We start from the raw sequence: 22,987 nt of genomic DNA on the forward strand, positions 1-22,987 counted from the left end.
CAAGATTTGTGTGTTCATTTGCACTTTTCAATGCAGACTACAGCCACAGATGCCTTTCTAATGGGAGAGGGAGTACACCCTTTGCTCTGATAGTATGAGGATTGTATCTCATGATTCTTGTCAAGCTCATGGTGGTCCATCTTGCCCTTAAACTTATCCTACTCTCTCTGATGATGGACAGGATTCTGATTCAGACAGAGAATAGGATGGTGTCACTAGGAGCCAGTCGATTTGGAAGTGGCATCTGACAATGAACCTACTGATAAAGGTAGTGCACCTCTTAGGAAGTAGGAATTTGCTGATAAATGCACCTGGTACAGCATACAGAGAAAATCTCAAATGGACCATCAACAACATTTTTCAAGACATTGTACCAGGTCGTGTTTTTTCCAAATATTTTTTTTGGAACACCAATAAATGTGAAACGCCTACTCCTCGCTCTTCAGATACCTTGAGCTAGGAACGATGGCCAAAGGAATTTTGACGAACTGGTCTGGAATATTTCTGTACCTTCTTCCTCCTGTTCCCCTCTTTCCATTGATACTGCTGAAATTAAGATACTCAAAGCCCAGAATGATCCAGAACAGCCCAGGCAATGGTTGTACATGGAATTGTTTCATATGTCAAAAAGGAATCATGAAAGTCTTACACCGTCATCCGGTTAGTATGATCTACTGTACCCTGGTAATAGCGGCATTGCCACACCTTTCCAAGATTTATTTGACAAAGCCACTACATTTATTGCTGCTAAAATTTAAAAAAATTAAATGATCCCTGACTGCAATTACTAAACAACCGGAGCCAACATTAAGTGGTAACTATTCTGCCAATCCCCTTTCAGCCCATTACATCCTATAACATATGATGAAATTATTTCTGTGCTATCCATTCTGAACCCCCCCGACTCTCTACATGACTTTGCACCAACTTGGCTTTTGAAACAACAGCACATTGATTTACTCCAGTCAAAAAACAGTTAAACTATCAATCAAATAAATTGTTGTATCCTCTTATCAACGTGGACTTTGCTTAAAAAAACTAAACTTTCTGAAAATGATCCTCCACCTTTTGTCCCAAAACAACTTTACTAGTGCTGACTAAAATCCTCGACCATGGAATTAATTCTCAACATCATTTCCTGGTTTAAAATAACATTCTATCTCCCATTCAGTCCTGGTTTAGATCACTTATTGAACTTAATTAGCCTTTGTTGTAGTCTTTTGGGGCTTTATCTTTTGTATCAGGGATGAGGATGTAGCATTCACGATGGCCATGCTGGATCTGTCTGCTGCCTTCAACACATTATGGATCATATGATTCTTTAAAGTCACCTGGTCAAAATGTTGAGAATCTCAGCTGGCAATTCATAACGACACCACTCTTTTTTTATCAGAATGCACAGAACAGATGAACCAGGTTCTTTTCACTGTCAACCTAAAGTACTAAAATATGGGGTTCCATAGTTGTCTGCCCTTTTACCTGCATTATTTAAACATTGCTCTAGCCATAAGATTTATATTCAATCATATGCAGATGTTAACCAGATTCACATAACATTTTCTCCCCATCTTCAGCCTCAGGTTGATCTGAAACCATGTTTAGAGGTCACAAAATTTCCTTCAGCTGAACCGAACCAAAACAGAGCTAATCATTTTTGGTCCCAAGAACAGATCAGCCTTAAATTCACTGACTGTCTTTTTCCTGGAGATTACCCCTGCTCCCTGGGCTAAAAAGTTTGGGTTCATCGTGAAGACTGAAGCATCCCTAAAATGTAAGATTACTGCAGTCAAAAAGAAATGCCTTTTCTGTTACAACTGACTCAAACCTTTACTTTCTCTGCTATGCCGAAAACAAAGTCAAGGCCTTTGGGATCTGCTGTTAATTCACATCCAGATGATTGTAATGTACTGTACTCATGTTTGCTGAGGAATCTCTTAAACAGTCTTAAGAAGGATTAGCATACTAGTTCTTACTACATTCGGCCTCAACAGAAGAGTGCACATCTCATATGCTACAGACATTACATTGGCTACATTGTTAGGAGGATCCTCAAACTAAAGACTTATTGATAGAACTAAAGACTTAAGAAAGACTAGCCAACTTGTTGTTGATTAGGCCCAATGTGGGCAGGGTTTTATATTTTAAAACAATTATTGTCCAGGTGGATTGTAGCCTTCATAACATTATGGGGCTAAAGGGTGGTTAGCTGGCAGGCCAAAAGCTAGCTCACTCTACCAGAGGTAAAGCTGCTATTACAGCCTGGTTGAGTAATGTGCCTTATAATGGTATCTGCAAGGCAACTATGTGGACAACGATTTAGACCTTCCTAAAGCATGAATGTATACATACTAACCCAAAACAGACTATGATGTGGGTTATGTCGCTGTGAATAACATGTTTGCTTATCTAACCTTTTCTCTCTGTTCCTGTTACGTTTTACCATTCTGTGGTTTGAAGCAATATAGTTAAGCATGTGCTTTTTATTCAATGCTATTGTTTATGATACAAGAAAGTAAAATGTTCTCTACATGTAATCCTAGATCTGCATTATAGGACTCTTCATTGAAGTCATAAATACCCTACCTATATCCCTGTCTTCAACTTAGGTACTATAAAACCATGTGGAACAGGGAACCATAATAAACCATAATAGCCTGTCAGACACAGCTCGGGCTGTGGGCCAACTGCCTGTACAAGGCCGGAGCTGATATGAAAGCTTTAGGCACCTTAAAGGAACAGTATCCATTTCTAGCTGTCGTTCAGTGTTCATTTTCCTTTATTCGTGCATACCACTTTTTCCTAAGCAACAAGGTTGGCATTTATGGCACACTATAGTTCTATATACATGTTTTGGGTGCTCATTGTAAAAGAAAATATTTTAAATGTAAAAAATATTTGCCTCTGATAAGCTGATATTTATATTCCTCCTTTTTAAAAATGCCAGATTTACACCATTTAGAGTTCCTTTATAGGTTGTTCTGAGATCCCCACATCCATGTGACAATATTTCATGACTTTAACAAAAAGTCTTAAGAGAACTAGGTTTACAAATAATTGACTGTTTGTTGAATGTGTTGCTGTAGATACACATGCTCTGCATACTCATGCCATTTAGTGTTGGGCTCGATTTTTGCAGGTTGTTTTTCTTTATAGAAGTATTATGAGTCAATAGGTGTATGGTGACTCCTCACTTAGTTGGCAGTTCTCAGGGACACCAACTTCATGTTAGATAGTTTTTTCACCATCGGGTTCGGATGTGTACTACCCACGCTCTTAGTTTTATTCTTTCCTCATACTCTCCTTTGGGCCAACTTGTCAATTCGACTTTGATACTTTGGGGGAAGAAAGCCATTGTCATTCTTGTTGCTTGGTGACACTGCATAGAGACCGATGGCTATCGATGTCTAACCGTCAGGGTCTCGGGCCTTCTTTCTGACCGCTTACCCCTCGTCATTGATAACTTCCTTGACAACTCCTTTATGGAGAAAGCACAAAGGGTAATGAAATGGACGCTGTTCGAGGACTGTCCCCAGTGCCATGGGAAGTTCCTTTGGACTGACTGACACAAGGTGTATAACCTCTTACTCTTTCCAACCACAACAACACTGTGTGCAAGGCCTGTCTGACCTTCTGCTCAAAGAAAACCCTTCTGTATTGACAGGAGAGAAGATGGGTACATCAGACCATGCAGCATCAAACCTCTAAAAATACCCTAACATCTTCTGGGAACATCCCTCACCCGACATCGAAGAGGATGAAGACATTGGTGATTTGGGCATCCCACACCACCAGCCGTCGCCTAGCCCAGCAACGACCTACTCTTCCAACTGCAACTGTTACCCAGAGGAAAAAGACCAGAACGCTGTTCTTTCCTCCATGTCCTCTGGTCCCCGTAGAAAGACCTCAGCGACGACTGAATATGGTAGACATTGAAGCACTCACCAGGCCTCTAAAACGGCCTCAAATTGGGGAAGAGTGCAGCCCCCGAGAGTGTAGGGTATTGAGGAAATCAACTAAAACACAGCCTTCTGAACCTCTGCCGCCATTCGGCTCTGGGAGGCACCGCCCAAATGTCTTGGAGCCTTCCATGCTCTTGTCAATAGGTGCCAACCCCTCATGGCCGTTGGGATAAAAAATACTCCACAGGCCTTTGAGGTCAAAGGCCCTTTTATTGCCGACAATGAGACCAGACCTGACTTGGAAACTGGCATCAGCACCTAAAACATCATCAGAGTCAAAATCCTATTGCCGGCCAAATACTCCTTCGAGGACATCATCAGCATCGTAACTCCATTCAATGCTGCTCTCTGGCGACTCGGAGCAACCCATTCTTCAACTGGTTCAGGAGGAGTTGGATGCATGGCAAAAAGCTATGGAGGCTTTTCCATGGAAGGGTAGAACTTGCTTTGGAGCCTCCCCCAGCTCCCAAGCATAAAAGATGGAGAAACACTGGCACCAGTCCCCTCCCACATCTGCCTCCTCTTCTTCCGCTACCACTTCCTCCACCACCTCCAACTCCACCTTCACCAACACTTCTTTTACCACCTTCGCATTCGTCAGAGAATTCCCATACACTTCCCATGGAGAAGACTGACCCTTCCACCCCACAGACCCTCTCTGATACACCGTTTGATCTGGTGCCCACCAAAAGCCTGTGGGATGACTTAACAATATCCAGGAATGGCATCATTCCAAGACAACACCACAGCATAACATGAGGAAATTCAAAGGGCAGACACCTTAAACAAGGTGGATATGGGAGATGTTGTCCAAGTCAGAGAAAATGGTACAGTTCCTCCCTGTGCTAAAGGATATGTTAATGTCAGCCACAAACACCTTCAAGAAACCTGTCAAGGTGAGGCTGGTAACACCTGTGGGGTGAAAAAATATAAGCACTCCTCCAGTGACCCGGCTTACATTAGGGGTCAGGTTCTCCTCCCCCAATCCTCTTGTGGTACATACCATGCATAAGTGTGCTAATGCTCAGGCCACGGGCGATACTCCCCTGCCTGACAAGGAGTGCAAAAAGCTGAATGCTGGAAATAGTGTATGGTAGGAGCCACCACTCACTGTAGAATAGTTAACTCCTTCGATCGTCCCTCCCGATATGACAGGGCACAATGGGGTGAGGAACAGGAGTTACTGAAGCATCCCCCTAAGACTTCAGGAAGAGGCGCAGAGGAGTTAGTGACAGAAGGAAAGATAATTTCCAATGCCCCTATCAACTGTATCCTAGACGCTGCTGACACCTTTTCTCGAGGGATGAACACCAGCGTCCTTATCAGATGCCATGTTTGTCTCTGCATTTTTACTTTTAAAACTGAAGTCCAACACCATCTTCCTAACCTGCCTTTTGATGGCAAACATCTCTTCAGTCTGCAAGTTGACAAGATACTACAGATTAAGATGGCTCCTTTTGGAGACGCCAGCTCCAAGGCCACCTCCCTGAACCCTAAGCACTCCGACTAGAGGCAGCAGCAGTCCTACCACCAACATGCAAAGAGAGGACATACCACGGCTTCCCACAGGGGCAACAACAACAGGGATAGGGTCAAGGCGACTCCGGCACAGTGGCCCCCACATCTAAGCATTGACTTCCCCTGCCTTCCTCTGATCACACAACACCTGTTGGGGGAAAACTGCAAGGTTTCATTCCTTGTGGCAAGAAATCACATCTAACAAGTAGTTTGTAGAGGTGGTTTGCCACAGATACTGCCTAGAACTTCCCACACCCCCTAGTAGGCATCCCACCTCACTACCATACCCTCAGCAGAGAATTTCTCAACCTTCATGAGTAAGAGGTCCAAGCGCTACTTTAAAAAGGGGCCATAGAACCAGTGACCCCCGATAAGTGGGGCAAAGTTGTTTACTTCCCCATCCCGGACCTCAGGCCCCTGAACTGGTACAACCTCTCCGACCACTTCCATATGGTAACACTGGAGGATCTCTTCCCTTTGCTTTAACAAGGGGACTACATGATGGCATTGGACCTCAAGGGCACCCACTTTAACATTCCTATTCATCCCGCCCACTGGTACAACGTATGCTTCGCGGTAAGTTGCCATCATTATCAGTTCAAAGTACTTCCATTTGGCATGACCACTGGCCAAAGAATCTTCAAAATGTCTCTGGCAGTAGTTGCCACCCACTTAAGGAGGGGAGGCATCCACATCTTCCCTTGTCTAGATGATTTGCTGATCAAGAGCTGTGCTTAGCAGATACTCGGGCTACCATTTCACTCCTCCACAGCCTCAGGTTTTCCATAAATGCCACCAAGTCCAACATCCAGCCACAATAGATCCAGCCCTTCTTGGAAGCAGTACTGAAATCTGTCACTGGCAAACCTACATAGGGCCACAAGGTGTTTTGGCGTTTAGCAGCTACCAACTCTTTTTCAGCCAAATCTTCATCTCACAGTCAGAACTTTCAAGCTGGGCATAAGAGCCTCATGCATTGCCATCTAACCCCAGGCCAAGGTTCCCATACACCCATTGCAATCTTGCCTTTCAGCCCAATAGTCACAGGTGGAGGGTCAAAAGGAGGATCTAGTGTTGGTAAAGGCCAGAACACATCATTCTCTGCAATGGTGGAAGAGTACCAAGCTGTTGCAGGGTTGTCCTTTTTCTGGGCCTCATTCCGCAAGTCGACATTACCACAGATACCGCTCAAGCGAGCTGCGAGTCACATCTTAGCCATGCCATATTCCAAGGAGGTTCTCATCAACATCCGCACCACATGAGCTGTCTCGAGCTCATAGCCTTACACCTTTAAAACCTTCCTTTGCTCACTCAGGGTAAAGTAGTCCTCATCAGAACTGACGACATGACCACTATGTATTACCCGCAGAAATAGAGTGTCACTCTCTCTCTCAACCTGTATGTCTGCTGACAGAGAACACCTGGCATTGGGTGCTCCACCACTACATCCCCCTGATGGCAGCGTACCTTACGTGGGTAGACAATGACCTTGTGGACCTGCTCAGCAGGATGTATCAACATGTCCACGAGGGAGAACTCCTCCTACAAGTCCTGCTCTAGTACTTTCGGCACAAGGGTACTCCTCAAATAGACCTATTTGCAATTCCCTTGAAAACACAAAATTCCAAAACTTCACCTCCAGGTACTCTCACCACCGTTCATGGGCAATGCACTATGGATGAACTGATAATGGATCTTTGCTTACACCTTTCCACCTCTCCCACTCTTTCCCCGTTGCCAACCATAGCCAGATCTCTGTGTAGCTGGCCCACCTCTCTTCCCCCTTAATCCACAGGAGCAACCACTTACCATTAAGGGAGACCTCCAGTGCCCCGACCCAGGTCATTTTTTCCTTCAATCTGGCCCAATAGCTCTGTATAAGTGGGCACTCTCAGAGGACGTTGAAAAACGTGCCCTGATTTCCACAACCCCTCTTGCATAGTCCTGCCAATTTTGTGGAGTAGTGTCTGTGAGTATTAGGACCTATGCAATATTTTGAATTGGATCAATCTAAATCGTACTCGGATGGCTTTATCCTGCGGGCTCTGAATGGCGTATCCCTCCTACGCTAACCTCAAGGGGCCCAGCGGGTGAGGGGAATTGTTGACCAGTTTCCTATATATCATTGACACTACCTTCTCTGTCAAAGCCTCAGTGAGTATTCGGTCCCCCAGAGGGGAGGATCCGGGTGTCTGCTCTGGAATGCCTCTTTGTGTGCAATACATTACAGCTAGAGCTGCAATACCCAAGGCACAAAGGTAATAATATTAGTAGCAAGTCCCCAAACGCATTATGATTTATAAAAACAATAAGGTTGACAGGTTTTGGGGTACTGATTGCGCAATTTGAAGCACCTAGATGTATTAGCACAATTAATTAAATTCACTCATGTATGAGAGTGCTCCCAAGGGCATTGAACAACAATCACCCAACGTTGTTAGATGAGTGCAGACACTGTCGACACACATATGACATACAAAACAAAATCAATGTCCCAAGCACTGCTCATATATTAATGGTAATAATAACTCCACACAGTGGTCTTCTCCAATGTTCTTCTTGATACTTTATTATGCCAGATCTTGTCAGAGGAGTACTACAGTTCTCTTTTTTTTTTCTCAACAACAGATAGCCACAAAGCCAACACGTGGTTCGTCTTATATGGGCATTCACCCAAGACTCCCACAGGGCGTGGTCAATTATCTCCAAGAGAATTGAATTGTGATGTCTGTATCTGAAACACTAGGGAAATGTCATCAAAGCAAAGTAATGTCCATGTAGTTTGCAACATGCCGACTTGGGAGACGGAGTATTCTCCGTTGCACGCCTTGTTTCTCCAAATAGTTGGGATGCCCTTCAAATTATTGATAAGAATACTCTTCTTTGAAAATCCAGTGTCGTTGTTTAGGACTATGTGAACATTATTCATATTTTAGTCCTGAGTAGGACATTGTATCTCATCTAATTTTGAGATCTAATCCTAGGTGGAATGTTGTATTATAGTAACTTTTCGCTGGTTCGGGTTTCAGATGGGAAATTGTTGTTATCTCACATCTCAAGGTGTGCCCTTTGTTGTACACTGTCAGTTTCAAACAATATCTGAATGTAATCCTACGTAGCACATTTAATATATGTTATGTAGTACCTGTCCCTAGTCCTGGATGAAATATTTTCTGAGTCTGAGAACATTGGTTCTAGATCTGAGTGGGTCACTGCCTGCATCTCGGATAACTGGGTCTATATTTCTAGTTCTGGTTGTAAAATTATTTTATGTAAGGTTGTGTCTGCTTCTAGACTTGGGTGATACATTCTCTTATTTTGCCATGTTTTCAGTTCTAGTCCTAGGTCAGCCTCTGTCTATATGCCAAGTTTTGTTTCTTTTGCAGTTTGTGGTACTTTCTCTAGTTACCTGATAGGATATTGTGTGCATATTGAAGGCATTCTTTGAGGGGAGACACTGCCTGTATTTTAGTTCTAGTTCTGATATGTATAACATGGTCTGGTTCAGCTTCTTGGGCTGGATGTCACACTGCTATTATTCAAACATTCTCCATTTGTAGCATCCAGTGGAGAGTGACTGCATTTCAAAATCTTTGGTTCTATTCTTCGGTAAGACTCTGCATCTTAGATGGTCTTTTGGTTCAGTTCCTGAGTGTGACATGTTCAGTTTCTCATATCTCTGACAGTAGTGTTGGGTGGACATTACCTGTATCATAAATTATTTCTGTGTCTTGTCTGCTGAGGCATTTTTATATCTTAGATTCTTTCTTGCTTTAGTTGTTGCTAGGCATTGTGTATCATAGATGATTCTAGTGCCTAGTGGGTTTTATGCATATCAAGAATATTCTCACTGTATAACTTAGAGCAGAACATTATCTATATCTCAGCCAATCTATATTGCTAATCCTTTGTGAAACATTGTATGTATGCCATGCCCCCAGTGTTGGCCCTTGTTGGGCCATTGTTGTCCCTCAGGCTCTTGTTCTGGGTGTAACATCGTCCGAGGTTATGCATTGTACGTCAGGGTTCTGGTATTAGCCCTGAGTGGATATTGTCAATTTATCAGAAGATATTTGTAATAAAATATCATGTTAAACTGCTTATTGCCCTTGGTGGGATGCTTTGTAAACCATTCAGTTCCAGTTTCCTGTTCTTTGTAGGCCTTGGATGCTGCAGATCAGAGTCCTTATATTTCACTTATAGTAAAGACACATTTACTTTGCAGTTTGGTATTCCTCATCAGCAGATCCTACTTCCTTGCAGGTTTTGGCTGGCAGACTGTCCACGCACTGCAGAGGCCGTCAATTTTTGCACCCTTCTTTACAAGGAGCTGACCGCCATTCCATACATGGGAAAATTTGTGGTGTTTGCAAAGATGAATGACATGCGGGATGGACGTCTTCGCTGCTATTGCATGACAGATGACAAGGTGGACAAAACCCTGGAGCAGCATGAAAATTTCAGTGAGGTGGCTCGCAGCCGAGATATAGAGGTAAGTCTCATGGAGAAGACAGAAAGTACATAATGAAATGACAGTAGCTCCATCATTAGACAGACACAAAGGGGGCTATTCAAAAAGGTAACTTACACATGTGAGTAATTTATATGTGTAATTTACTTACACTTTTAGGTAACTTCACTGCTTTGGGCAATTCACAAAATCTGAGTGTAAAATTGCTTAAAAGTGTACACTTGCTCATCTCCACTCCGAAAAAAGTCTTCTGCCAAAAAAGAAACAGTAGTAAGTCCAGCACTATACATAGCCAATGGTCATGCAAAACCTGCCCACAGAAAGGAATGAAAGGATGTTTAAAAAATATTCAAATAATACATATTTATTATTTAATTACAAACTATCCTAACCTTTTGTGAATTAGAGATTAAGGTTAGATTAAATATTAATAAAATATGTTTACATTGCTTTTCATTATTGCAACACATCAATTAATTATTAATGCATTATATTTTTTACTTTTTTTTCTTTATGTAGAAATTCAATTATTTCTGTAACATTTTTTATTTTGTCCTTCTTTTAAAATAAATGCATCAAATTAATCTACAATAATATTTTACATAAACATATTTTTACTAACTTTTTCCCAAATGTAATTAACTTTTTATATTTTCCCTGTATTTTAACATACAGAGGTTTCTGCCACCATGGTGGAGATCTCCCTATGGTAAACTATATGGGAACTTTTCCCTATACTTTACCATAGGGTGATATCCACTCTGACTACAGTGTCTCCTTGTGCTACAGTATTGGGAAGATTAAAAAAGTTTATTAGACTTTGAAATAAATAGTAAAACATATGTTTATGTTAAATATGAATGTAAATTCATATTATGTATTTATTTAAATGTAGAACTAAAGCGCAAATGCTACACGTCCATCCCTGATGATTCCTTTAACTCTCCTTACTCCTTCCTAAACTCCTCCCCTTAGTAGTAAGGATTCCCATTTTCCAGCCACTTTCCCATGGCCCTCCCACATTTACTACTAAAACGTGTAGTTATGTGTGCTCAGACTCCACAGTTGGGACAGAGATCTCTGCACAGAGAAAGACAGGACAAGCGGAGCAAAACCTCAATCAATCATTCAGTAGATTTGTAGAGTGTTACTTGTCCCCCTTTGAAGGTATGCAGGCGCTGGCAGGGTACAGTTGATTAGCTGAATAGCCAGGTCTTTAGGGACTTTCGGAACTCTGGCAGAGATGGGGAGGTCCGTAGTTGAAAGTGTAGCTTGTTCCATTTCTTTGATACTAGATAGGAGAAGGAGGAATCTCAGCATCTACTACTTCAGATGCTGGGCTTGAGGGTTAGAGAAAGGGACGAGGAGTGGAGGTGTCTAGGGGGTTGATGGAATTTCAGGTGATAGTTTAAGTATTCATGTCCGCAGTTGTATAGGGCTTTTTTGCGTGGGTCAGGAGCTTGGACTTACATCTTTTCTGTACACCTAGCAAGTGGAGTTCCCTGAGGTAGTGGGTGATGTAGGTTCGTTTAGGGAGATCCGGGACAAGTCTGGTTGTGGCGTTCTGTATGATCTGTAATCATTGGCGGATGTGAGCTGCGAACCCTGTGTAGAGAGTGTTGCTTTAGTCCAGGCAGCTGGAGATGAGGGCTTGGGTGATGGTGCATCTTGCGCTTTGCAGTAGCCATTTGATTATCTAACGGAGCATGTAGAGGATGAAGAAATAGGAGGAGGAGACAGAGTTGACTTGATTCGTCACGGTTAGCTTGTTGTCCCTAATGGTGCCTAGGTTCCTAGCATGATCAGTGAGGGTAGTAGTGGGTCTGAGTTCTGTGGGCCAACAGGGTGTGTCCCATAGGGAGCTTTTGTTTCAGAAAAGCAGGACCTCTGTCTTTTCCGTGATGAGCTTCAGGCAGTTGTCCTTCCTCCAGTTGGCAATGTCTGTCATGCTGTTGTGGTAGTTGGTCTTGGTGGTGTCTTCGAAGAGGGAGAGCATGAGTTGTGTGTCATCAGCGTAGGATATGATGTTGTGTCCGTGGGCTTTAGCAATGCTGGCCAGAGGTGTCATATAAGTACTGAAGAGGGTAGGGCTGAGCAAGGATCCTTGGGGTACTTTACAGATGATTTCCTTGGGTTCAGAGGTGAAGGATATGTTATGTTATGTTAATTTCGATTTATATAGCGCCAAATCCCCGACAGGTCTCTTAGCGCTTGCTTTGGGAACCCGTACTGGCTTTCCCTGCGAGATAACCCCTACTGGGCATCCCCAAGGTGAAGACCAGGCATCCCATTCGCGGTGGGCCGTAGTGGAGATTAAGCAAGCTATTGCCCAGAGTTGCAGAGTGTGAACCCATGATTCGAGTAGGCACCGAGGCGAGAATTATCAAGTCCATGGACATTTTTGAGCTCAAGACCCTGCCGCGTCGGGAATTGAACCCTGGTCCCCGGTCTGACCTCTGCATCAGGGTCTGCCTCCTCTAACCAGTGAGCCACACTGCATTGTTACTGTGAGGAAAGAGGCGACCCACCTGAGAGTGGCTCCTTGGACTCCTTCGTTGTGCAGCCTTGTGATGAGTGTGTGATGGGAGACCGGATCAAGGCTGCTGAAAGATCCAGGAGGATCAGAGCTGCAGTCACTCCTCGTTGTAGTATGGCTCGGATGTCATCAGTAGCCGCAGTGATTGCTGTCTCGGTGCTGTGGTGGGAAACATTGTTTACAGCGCGGGGATTACATTGCGATGCCATTACATTGCGGTTTTTACAACGCAAGTCGTTATAACGACTTGCGCTAGATGGGGCTCTAGGACAAGGAATAGTATAATTTACTATCCAACACCTTCCCTACTGTACGTAGACTGGAGTTGGAAAAGTAAATCATACTACTCCAAAGTCCAGCGCCCTCCAACGCAAGTCGTTGTAATGACTTGCGCTGTAAAAACCGCAATGTAATGTACCGCGATGTAAATGTATGCGTTGTAACGTCATACATCCGCTGTGGTTGCTGCGGAATCTGGATTGGGACAAGTCAAGTAGGAGGTTCTATTACAGATGTGAGGAAAGTTGTTGGTTGATGTTTTTTTAGTACTTTGGCCATGAACGGGAACAGGGAGATCGATCAATAGTTGTTGAGTTCACTGGGGTCTGCAGATGCTTTTTTAGTAGGGCATCGACTTCTGCATGTTTCCAGTCCTCAAGCAAGGTGGCTGTGGCAAGTGAGGTGTTGAACAAGGTGGTGAGTTCATGGCTGATTCTGGCTTTGCCTAGGTTGAAGATGTGGTGAGGGCATGGGTTGGGTGGGGCCCATGAGTGTACCGAGTTCATGATAGAGGCAGTGTTTTGTGGTTTTGAGATTGCTCCATAGGTTAGTTGGGTGGCTGTGGTTGGTAGCGGGGTCATTGTGTTGCTTGAAGAAGTCAGGTACCTTGGTCTGGGATTTATAGTTTCTGTAGATGTTGGTGATTTTATCGTGGAAGAAGTTTGCAAGGTTTTTGCAGAGTTCCTGTGAGGCGGTAATATTGTTTGTTGCAGCTAAGGGGTTGGAGAATTCTTTTACGATGATGAAGAGTTCTTTGCTGTTTTTGGAGCTTGAGTCAACGTGTGAGACTAAGGCCTTTTACTAAGATTCTCTCAACTGTCTGTGGTAGAGGTTGAGGACTGTCTTGAAAGCGGTCTTGTTGGCTGTGTCCTTGCTAGTGTGCCATCTCCTATCCAATTTATTACAGTGTCCTTTAGCGGTTCTGAGGTCTTCAGTGTACCAGCTAGCCTGCTTGGTGGACCTTCTATGGGTGTTGTTGCCTCCAACATGTATGTTTGTGAAAATAATTTTGTGATATGTTTTTAGTACTAATGTAGTTATCCAAACAAATGTATTAATTCAAAAAACTTTATTCTGGCCACCAGAGCCATAAAAGTAAGGATACAAACAGATGAAAAATCATTACTTATACAGGGTAAAACCTTCTGATAAAGTGCAAATGTCATAAAACGTCTCCAATAAATAATGTGAAATATAATATAAAATAAATAGAAGTAGGCATTGTGATGGCAGAATGCATCAAATACAGTCATCTTAATGCTTTTTTTTAAATCACCAGAAATTAAGCAGGAAGTAGGAGCTTCCTGCACAGCATCCACGTAGTCCCTAAGAACTTAGCAAGAGGTATAGCATATTATAGGCATCAATCAGACATCAGTATGTGGAGGGCCACTAGATGGCTATGCTGGCATAATCACCTACAAATGGAAGCAAGCCAAAGCTTGTGGGGGTGAGCATAAGCAGGACAAGCAAAGAAGACATGCAGGACACTGTCAACCTGAAACTGTCATACAGGACATGGATTAATATGGTGGATGGTGGTGAACTAAAAGGCAGAAGTGGCTGTACGCTCCATACCTAATATTCTACAGGTGTTCCAGATGCCACACTTTCGCTCTGACCGCAGCATCAGCCGCAGCCGCAGCAACAGCGGAGCAGGAGGGCGCGAGCAGGAGGACGCGAGCAGAGCGGAGGGCGCGGAGGACGACGGAAATCTGTTTGCGGCTTTGGTCCTGCCTTGGTCTTCGCCTTGGCCCCCCCCCGCACCCCCGCTAACCCGCTCATCATTGTTCACTGCTCCGAGTGCCGCACGCCGCATAGCACAGCAGACCGGAAAGCCCCACACGCCAGTTGGCCGGCTTGCTTCCTCGCATCCTTGCTTCTGCACCTCCCGTGCCCAGGATACCTCTGTGATACCGCCGGCCTGAGGCAGTCTGCCTGCCCGCCCACCGCATTTTTCAGCCCTCAGCAGCTCTTCAAGGCCAGGCATAGCCCACCAAATAGTCAGGACGGACCCGGAGTATCACTACAGCAGCAGCAGCTGGGAGAGGCATAGAGGCACAGAGGAGGCACCGTGGAGACCAGCAGGGCTGGACTGGCCATAGCGGGCACTGGGCATTTCCCCGGTGGGCTGCCAGGGTTGGGGTCCGGTTTTGGGCCCCTGGGGGCCGATCTTGTTACAGGGCCGTTTTTGCAGCGTAGCTGAAATATTGGCTGCTCTAATGAGACCGGCAGAAACCAGCCCTGGTAAACAGCCCGGCCGCATTTCGAAACCCCTGGGAGGGCTGGCCAAGAAGTTTGCCAGGGCCGGTTTTGGGTCCCAGTCCGGCCCTGGAGACCAGGAACTCCAGGTAGGCAGCGCTAAAGGACACAGGTGAGCGAAAGGGGCTACATCCGGCAAGGGCAGCATTAGGCTTGATGAGGAGGTGTTTCAGGGGAGGCTGTGGTGCCGGGGGAGCCTCGATACAATTTGCGACCGCTGCCTACTCCCATCTTCTCCTGCCCTACAGCACTGTTCCAGCTCCATAACTGCTTAACTGCTGTACCCCCGTACTGAGCTCACCTGTGCCCACCTACTCTCTGGCATATTGCAGCGATCTGTTCACGGGGGGACTACAGTGCGGAGCAATATACACAACAAGACGTTTAGACCCTTCAACGGTCTTAGCCCACTTGGCATTCTTCTGCATTTGCCTCAGCACAGACGAAAGGAGTACTCGCCCCTCACTGCCATCGGGGGCGTTGCCCGGCAAGATCTGTAGGGGAGTTATCTGGAGCAAACCACAGGAGGAGCTCCCTCAGTGCTTCAATAAGCAATGGGCCCCAAACGAAAAGGCCATGTGCACACGACCCCAGAGGAAACTCTCAAAGCCCACTCCTCAAAAAAGGGGACCACAAGGGTGACAAGGAGTAAATCTCTTACAGATAACAGAAAGGAAATCCTGCAAGATACAGCACAAAGGGGCTTAATAATGTATTTCCTTAGGAAAAAGGACACTCTGAACCCTGACCAGGATATAACCCATGAGACACCCCTTGGCGATCTACCTCATGGCCTGAGAGTGCCGCAAGTCAGCAGTCCCCGTCCCAAGGGACCGGGTAGAGCAATTCCGGAGTACACCCGAAAACGTGGGGAGGTTCAACTACTGAGCAAGGAGTCCAAGGGACAGAAGGAAAAGGATGGCGCAGCGGCTTTCAACCGGACTCAACGTAGTCTAAAGGCACAATTATATGTCCAACTCCCCACCAAAGCCCTGTCATGGGGCAAGATGCCACACCCACTAAGCCAAACGAACCAACTCTGACCATGGATGCACCAACGTTTGTGATAAAAGCACAAATGCATCAAGTCAGTGACCACGGTCTTGATTTCCAGAGCACGGACCCTGAACTAAATTGCGCAACCACGTGGTCACACTCAGTTATCGAGGGGCTAAATTCCCCGGCGGGAGGAGACCTAACAGCCTCATTCCTCCGTAATCTGGCTCAGAAGATCGAAAGAACCCTTGAATTAACCCCTAATTTCCTGCTGCCATCAACATCTTCATGGGACACTAATTCAAAAGCCGACCACAACCTTAGGAATGTCAGCACAGTTGTGGATTTGGAGAGATCTCCCCCAACCGAGATAAACTCTTCCACCAGTAAAGCCCTTCTTTGGCAGTCATCCAAAATGGAAGTCCAAATAGACCTCCTACAAGCTATCGCAGCCCGTTTAGTCAATATAAGCACCAGGTGGACGAATTGAACAACAGGGTTTATCAGTATTCACCCACCAATCGGGGGGATTGTACCTGCTGCTGCTCAACCCTTATGGAGAAATGGGCCTCGCTCCCCGAGATCCTAACGCACATAGTTGAAATAGCCAAAGGACGCTGGGAGACATCAATTACATCCATCACTGAAGACTCAGAGTTGACAAACCGCAAATACCTGGAGGCAAAAAAGCCAGCAGGATCCTAAGTGGGCCCAGACTCAGTGTCTCAAGACAAAATGGTCAGCCCCCCAAAAGCCAAAGACCCACCAGGTACAATCCAGAGGCAGTGTGGGGGGCGTGACACCCTGGTTGTTGACCCGCGTGAACACATCCTCAGTACAACTAACGCACAAGACTCCACTCTATCAAGGCGAGCAAAAAAAGACAAGAGGGAGGCAAACGCAGTTGAGAAGGAGCATTCCCCAGGCCCTGCAAGGGAACATCAATCCTCCCCCTATCCTATCTTTATTGCTAAAACTGGGGCAAAAAGGTGGCCCATGGAACTCATCCCCGGGCAGAAGAGCAAAGCCAATTAAGATCCCCGAGCACCACAGCTTTAATGGACCATAAACCTATCGCAAGGACAGAATCTTCCGTAAAGCCAGACCATCTAACCAGGCATGTGTCAACAGATACAACAAGCCAGGCACCACGTGAAGCAAGCCCCCAGACAGTGACAGCCATAACAGCGCCGCAACCGCCGGACCTGCCCTCATTTGAAGCAGAACTCGACTCTGGGGCCAATCAAGGTTACATCAATTGGTCCCAAGCAGGACACTCATCGAGTAAACAAGGAAGCCAAAACTCAGGCCTGGGTCAGGTAGAACCCTCCCCATATAGGGGAACAATGGTTTCAATGCCGGGCTTACCAACAATAGTTCAAGAGATAATTCTCACCCCTAGGTATCAAAGCATGAGTCAGCACGACATCTTGAACAGGAGTAATATACTCCGCCTTTTTAAGCATACGACAACCCTAGATGAAATACAAACAGACGACATAGAATGGGTGAAATTCCTGAGTACAAAGGGGGACACGCATGGAGACTCAACAGTGGTGGGTCTAAAGCATATGAAAACACAACAAGCCATTGCAAACAACGCCATTCAACTCACCGAATGGGGCATTGATGTTCAGGCGGTGCCGCATCCAAAATATCCTCATGTCCTGGCACCGGATAACAGGGCAAAGGCACCGTGGTCAATTTTGCACGGGACAAATAGCTCGGGCGCTTCGGGCAAAACTCAGACAGCCCATCAAGGTCCCAACGGGGATCAGGATTTCCTGCCAAAATAACTACCGGGTCATCAGTGCAGGCCCCTCTGTCCTTAATCAACCAGGAAGGATAAATGTGGGGAATCAGCACTCCTAACATTAGAGAACTCAGGCCGGCAAGGTAAGGGACAAGGTGAAGACCAATCCACAAAGAGAAATTAACAATAATCTCCTGGAACATAGCAGGAATAAGCAAAATCAGTGGCAATGAAAATTTGAAGCAATTTCTGGAAACTGCCGACATACTCTGCCTCCAAGAGACCTGGGCCCTGGCCTCATTGGCAGGGCACTACGAAAACTTCATTTCAATTATAAAAAAGAATCTATTTGGCTGACCGGCCGGCGGTCTATCAGTTTTCATGCAGCACGACAGTGCTGTGCTCTCTAAGCTAAAACCATCAACTTAAACACAACAGGATTGCAAGCTCTACAAATCAAAGGCCTGAATATTAACTCGCATCCAATGCCTCTTCTAATAATTAACTGTTACATTAATCCAGCCCAGCTCATTATAAAGGAGAAGTTGGAGGGACTGCTGGGGAAATTAGAAGACCTTCTGTGTAAATATAAATCTCACCAGGTTGTCCTAGTGGGGGATTTCAATTTTAGGGACCTTGACATTAAGAAATCCCCTCCCCTGCGTTCTGGCAGGGCAACACGCTTAATCAACTTCATCAGCAACCACAAGCTGACCTCAACTCATGCACTGAAAAAAGCCCACTCGAACACATGGGACCTTCCTCCTACCTTCAGAGGCATCTCAAGAATTGATGACATCATGATCAGCGAAGCACTGGCGGCCAGCTTGAATGACTTTGAAGTGGAAGATAGGTCGGAAAGCAACCACAGGCCACTGAGAGCGGTCTTCCAGACAACAGTTCCGACAGCTCTACACTACCAAACCATTGGAGCATCGAGAGGGGATAAAAAACACAGTGTCCTGAGAAGGATCAAATGGTCGGTCAAGATTGGCAACATGTTACAAACATGGCTGGAAGAAAAACAGGAAGGCAACCTGTCTACGCCGATATCACCCATAAAGGCCTGGGAAGATATTGTGGAAGACCTACAAGAAAAGTTTGGGAACACCCAGACAAAATACATCAGGCCCGAAGGACAACCAAGAGGGGGCAGTGTAAGGCCCTAGTAAAAAAGAAAAGAGGGGGCGAAGTTTCGGAGGGACCATCGGTTGCATTACTGAGGGCCGCACTAAGAAAGAATATTTGGGAACACAAAAATGCACTCACGGAAATGGAATGGCTAAAAGTCTTCGCCCTGATAAAACGGAAGAACCCAGCCCACCTGTAGAGACATATAAATCAACTAAGCAGCAGAGGAATCTCAAGAGAGAGCGGAGTAGCAGAAAAGGACTGGCTGATTTATGTCAATCAGCTTTATACAATTACTGCTGCCCATAAAGACAGTCTAGAAAGGGCCAGCGGCAGAGAGGGCCCAGACGGGCAAATAAACATCGATCCAGGTGACATGAAAGTCAGCCAAAATAACTGGCCCCAGGGTAATAGAACGCCGGCGGAAACATATGACGAAACACCAGCCAAGCTAAATCCCCTCACGGTCAGTAAGATCATCAAGAACATGAAGAACGATGGGGCCCCCGGACCTAATTGAATTCCAGCACTGGTCTTTAAAAAGGCCCCCGACTTTTGGGCAGGTTTGCTAACTCCTTTATATACCCATACATTCCAATCAGCAACTACCCCTGATTCCTGGAGGGGCTCCATTTTGGTCCCTATTTTCAAAAAAGGAGACCGCTTAAAACCATCAAATTATAAGCTTATTGCCCTGCTTGACCTTAAAGCCAAGGCTTACGCTCGCCTTGTACTAAAGGACTTGGAGAGGTGGGCAGAAGAGAATAGTATTATACCATCTTATCACACCGGCTTCAGGTCACAGGCATCGACCATGGATAACGTACTGGCATTGGCCTACTTATCCACCCAGGTTACCATGAACAACCACCCCCCACTCTTCTGCTGCTTTGTGGATTACAGCACAGCCTTCGACAAAGTGATGCGCAGAAGACTATGGTGGAAGCTAGAAAACTGGGGCATTCCACTGAACCTACTGAAGGCAATAAGATCACTCTATGAAGACATCTGGGTAAGAGTCAAAACCAGTGCTAGCACTGTGTCCACGAAAATTAACACCAAGAAAGGGCAGAAACAAGGTTGCGTGTTGGCTCCCATTCTTTTCAATCTATATACGGTGGATCTGGGGGACGCCCTAAAAGGAGCAAACCCAGTAACACCAAGACTAGGAAATACGAGGCTGCCCGTGCTTCAATATGCTGACGATACCGCCATAATGGACCGCACAAAGGTGGGTCTCCAAAGAGCCCTAACTGCATTACATCAGTTTAATAACATCAATAATCTGACAGTAAACCAAGGAAAGCCCAAGGTTGTCATCTTTGGGACCTACCATCAGAAAAAGAAAGCACAATGGCATTTGGGCAACCTGCAAATTAAGACGGCGGAGTCATACAATTACCTAGGGGTCTGGCTGACGGATCGGGCTAAGGTAACTGCCCATTTGAAACATCAGAGAACTAAGGCCAACAGGGTCATGTATCTGCTCAAACAACTAAACCATCATCTGATTAGTCCAACTGCCGGCCCAATATTGAAAGTTATGAAAGCAAAACTGCTACCAGCAATCAGCTATGGCCACCAGGTTTTCCCCGGGTCACAGTATGCCTGCCTAAATACAGCGCAATCTAAAGCCTACAAAACAGTCCTTCAAATCCCAAGGGCAGCAAGGAACGCAAGGCTAAGAATGGAGCTGGGAATGGCAAGGCCGGACTTGATGTGCCAGGGTGACATCATAAAACTCTTTCTCTGGATTTTAAGGGCTCCAGCTAACTCCTTGAAACACCAACTAAGATCAATCTTTGAAGAGCCTTGCACGCCCTGGCACTCTGCACTCGATAAAGCGATCAAGACATTGAATATAATGGAAGAAAGCATACTGAGGCCGGAGATCCCCCTGAACACATGGAAAAAAGTGATAAACAAACAAGTGTGCAAAATCTCATTTGACCTGGACAGTAAATCCCTACACTCAAGTCCACTCTTAGACCCGCTGAATAGTTCTTACACAGCAGTTAAAGCCCAGGTTTATCTAAGTGACGCTATTACACCCTCAGCTCGAAGCAAAATTCTGTCCATGAAACTAATCACCTCAGGAATTGTGGATTTTAATCCTGCATGGGCTTTTAGAGGGGAAGCCACTAAATGCAGACTCTGCCCATACAAGAGGGAATCGTGGCTCCACCTTCTATGTTGTTGTCCCAATCTTATCAAGGAACAAAGGCGATTACTGCATCCGATTTGCTCCACCAACTGAACTAAATTATGTAGCGAAGTGTCAGCCATGTGTTTTTCCAAGCCTAGCACGATGATCCTAGCTAGACTGGGGAAATGTATCCATCATATCAGGACTGCCCTAAAACTGGCAAATGAACGTAATAAAACCCTAGAGAAGAATACTACAAAACCAGCGTAAGGGTGTGGAGGTGGTTTAGTCCGTGCATTGATGCTTGTCTGCACTTCCAGCATCCCCTACATGTAAGCCCCTTTCATGGTTAATGGTCTAGAGGCCAAGGGGAATGAATCATAGCCTTTTAGAACATTGGAATGTTGGGAGCTCCATTGAAAACAATGGAGTGCTCTGGGCTTATAATGGCTGGTATAAGCCTGGAGCTCCAACATTCCAATGTTTCTTTGTTCACAGCTCTGGCTGTGAACAAAGGCTTCAGGGAACCTGAGGGGATTTCAATCCCCTCACGCTGCCAAAAGGTTTTTTTTTTTTTGTTAGAACATTCTGTCCTCTAGTGACAGAATGTTCTAATAGCCTTATAGCCCTTCGGAGGTGGGCTATACCGCTATTAAAGTCCCTCTCCCTTGTTAAAGGCCCTCGCCTTCGGCTCGGGGCCTTTAACGCTGGAGAGGGCCTTTAATAGCCGGTATAGCCCTCTACGGCGGGCTATAAGGCTATAATAATGCCACCCACAGAACAACATGGGATTCCGGACTGCCACAAAGCCACACCTCCAAAAAGACAAAACTCTGGGGAAGATTGACTTTGGTGAAATTGGGGAGGTGAGCCAAACTTTTTTATCAAAACATATTTTAAACCCCTGTTACAAATAACAGTTTTTAATTATTTGTACTAGCTGCAATATGATGAGCACTTTTACTGTAATGATTTTAATTAATTGCACAGTTAATAAATACATTGAAATGATCAGTCTGCAGTCTGCACATGGATTAATAGCCCCAACATACCAACTATTTGTAAAACCTCTTAGTGGGAGAGTGCCCACTCTAAATTGAAAGTACAGTTTTCAGTCAGAGGGTACAGTCACTTGGTCCCAAGAGGGCTTATAGCCAGTTTGGGTCTTGAAATCAAGGAATTTCCAGGCTAAAGTGAGGAGATCAGCTCTTTGGCCTCAATTGCTCACCAATATAGCTTTTTAAAGGCATTTTTCGATGGAAAAGGTGTGGTGGCTGCATGCTTCCATAATTCAGGTATCAATATATTCATAATTCAGGCAATATAGTCTAGCATCTCTTTGAGATACATAAGAAAAGGAATTCCTGCTGAATGGCCTGCTAACATGGCGTCCTAAGTGGCTGTGGTATAATGTTCAAGTTCTGGAGTAGATCATTACCGCCTACATTAAAGCAACGGACAAAGTCTAGCTTTATCCCAGAGGCTTCTTAGACCCAAATCCTTAAAAAGCGGAACCAAAGGCGTGCTAGTAGGAAGGGAAACCAGCTTGCACAGAAATGTGTTTTCCGTAACTGTGTGTCAATGATTGTGTGAGCCGATAACTGAACCCCTTAAAATGCTGACCCTAATGCCCCAACTTAATATAAATGGATGGCAGGCTAAATAAGTTTTGTATAGGAGGCTTTGTACTCTGTGTGAATTGCTCCCATAATTTGCTTGAGTTTTAAAGCAGCTTTAGTCAGGTGTGTCTTCCAAGACATAATGCAACTAACTGTATGCCCACATGGGTAAAACCGGTGAACGGTTTCTAGAGGTTGCCCCCAAGAGATTTGATGGGGGTTGAATCCCATTAACTTTGTTTTATCCGTGTTGCTCTTCAGTCCCCTTGTGGCACAGAACTTCTTGAAATGTACCAAGAGCTTCTGGAGGCTGCTAG

General features: G+C 45.2%; 1 protein-coding gene across 10 annotated transcripts in view; it reads left to right on the forward strand.

Annotated features, from left to right (window-relative positions):
* The window catches only part of ANK1 (ankyrin 1), a 1,037,654-nt gene that overhangs the window by 705,393 nt on the left and 309,274 nt on the right, over positions 1 to 22,987 (forward strand). For all 10 annotated transcript variants that reach the window (XM_086943592.1, XM_086943597.1, XM_086943588.1 and 7 more), the window contains one exon: positions 9,741 to 9,969. In XM_086943592.1, coding sequence (XP_086799718.1) covers positions 9,741 to 9,969 — 229 coding nt within the window. The remainder of the gene's footprint in view (positions 1 to 9,740; positions 9,970 to 22,987) is intronic.

The sequence above is a fragment of the Lissotriton vulgaris genome, chromosome 11 (assembly GCF_964263255.1).
Source record: "Lissotriton vulgaris chromosome 11, aLisVul1.2, whole genome shotgun sequence".
Taxonomy (NCBI): domain Eukaryota; kingdom Metazoa; phylum Chordata; class Amphibia; order Caudata; family Salamandridae; genus Lissotriton; species Lissotriton vulgaris.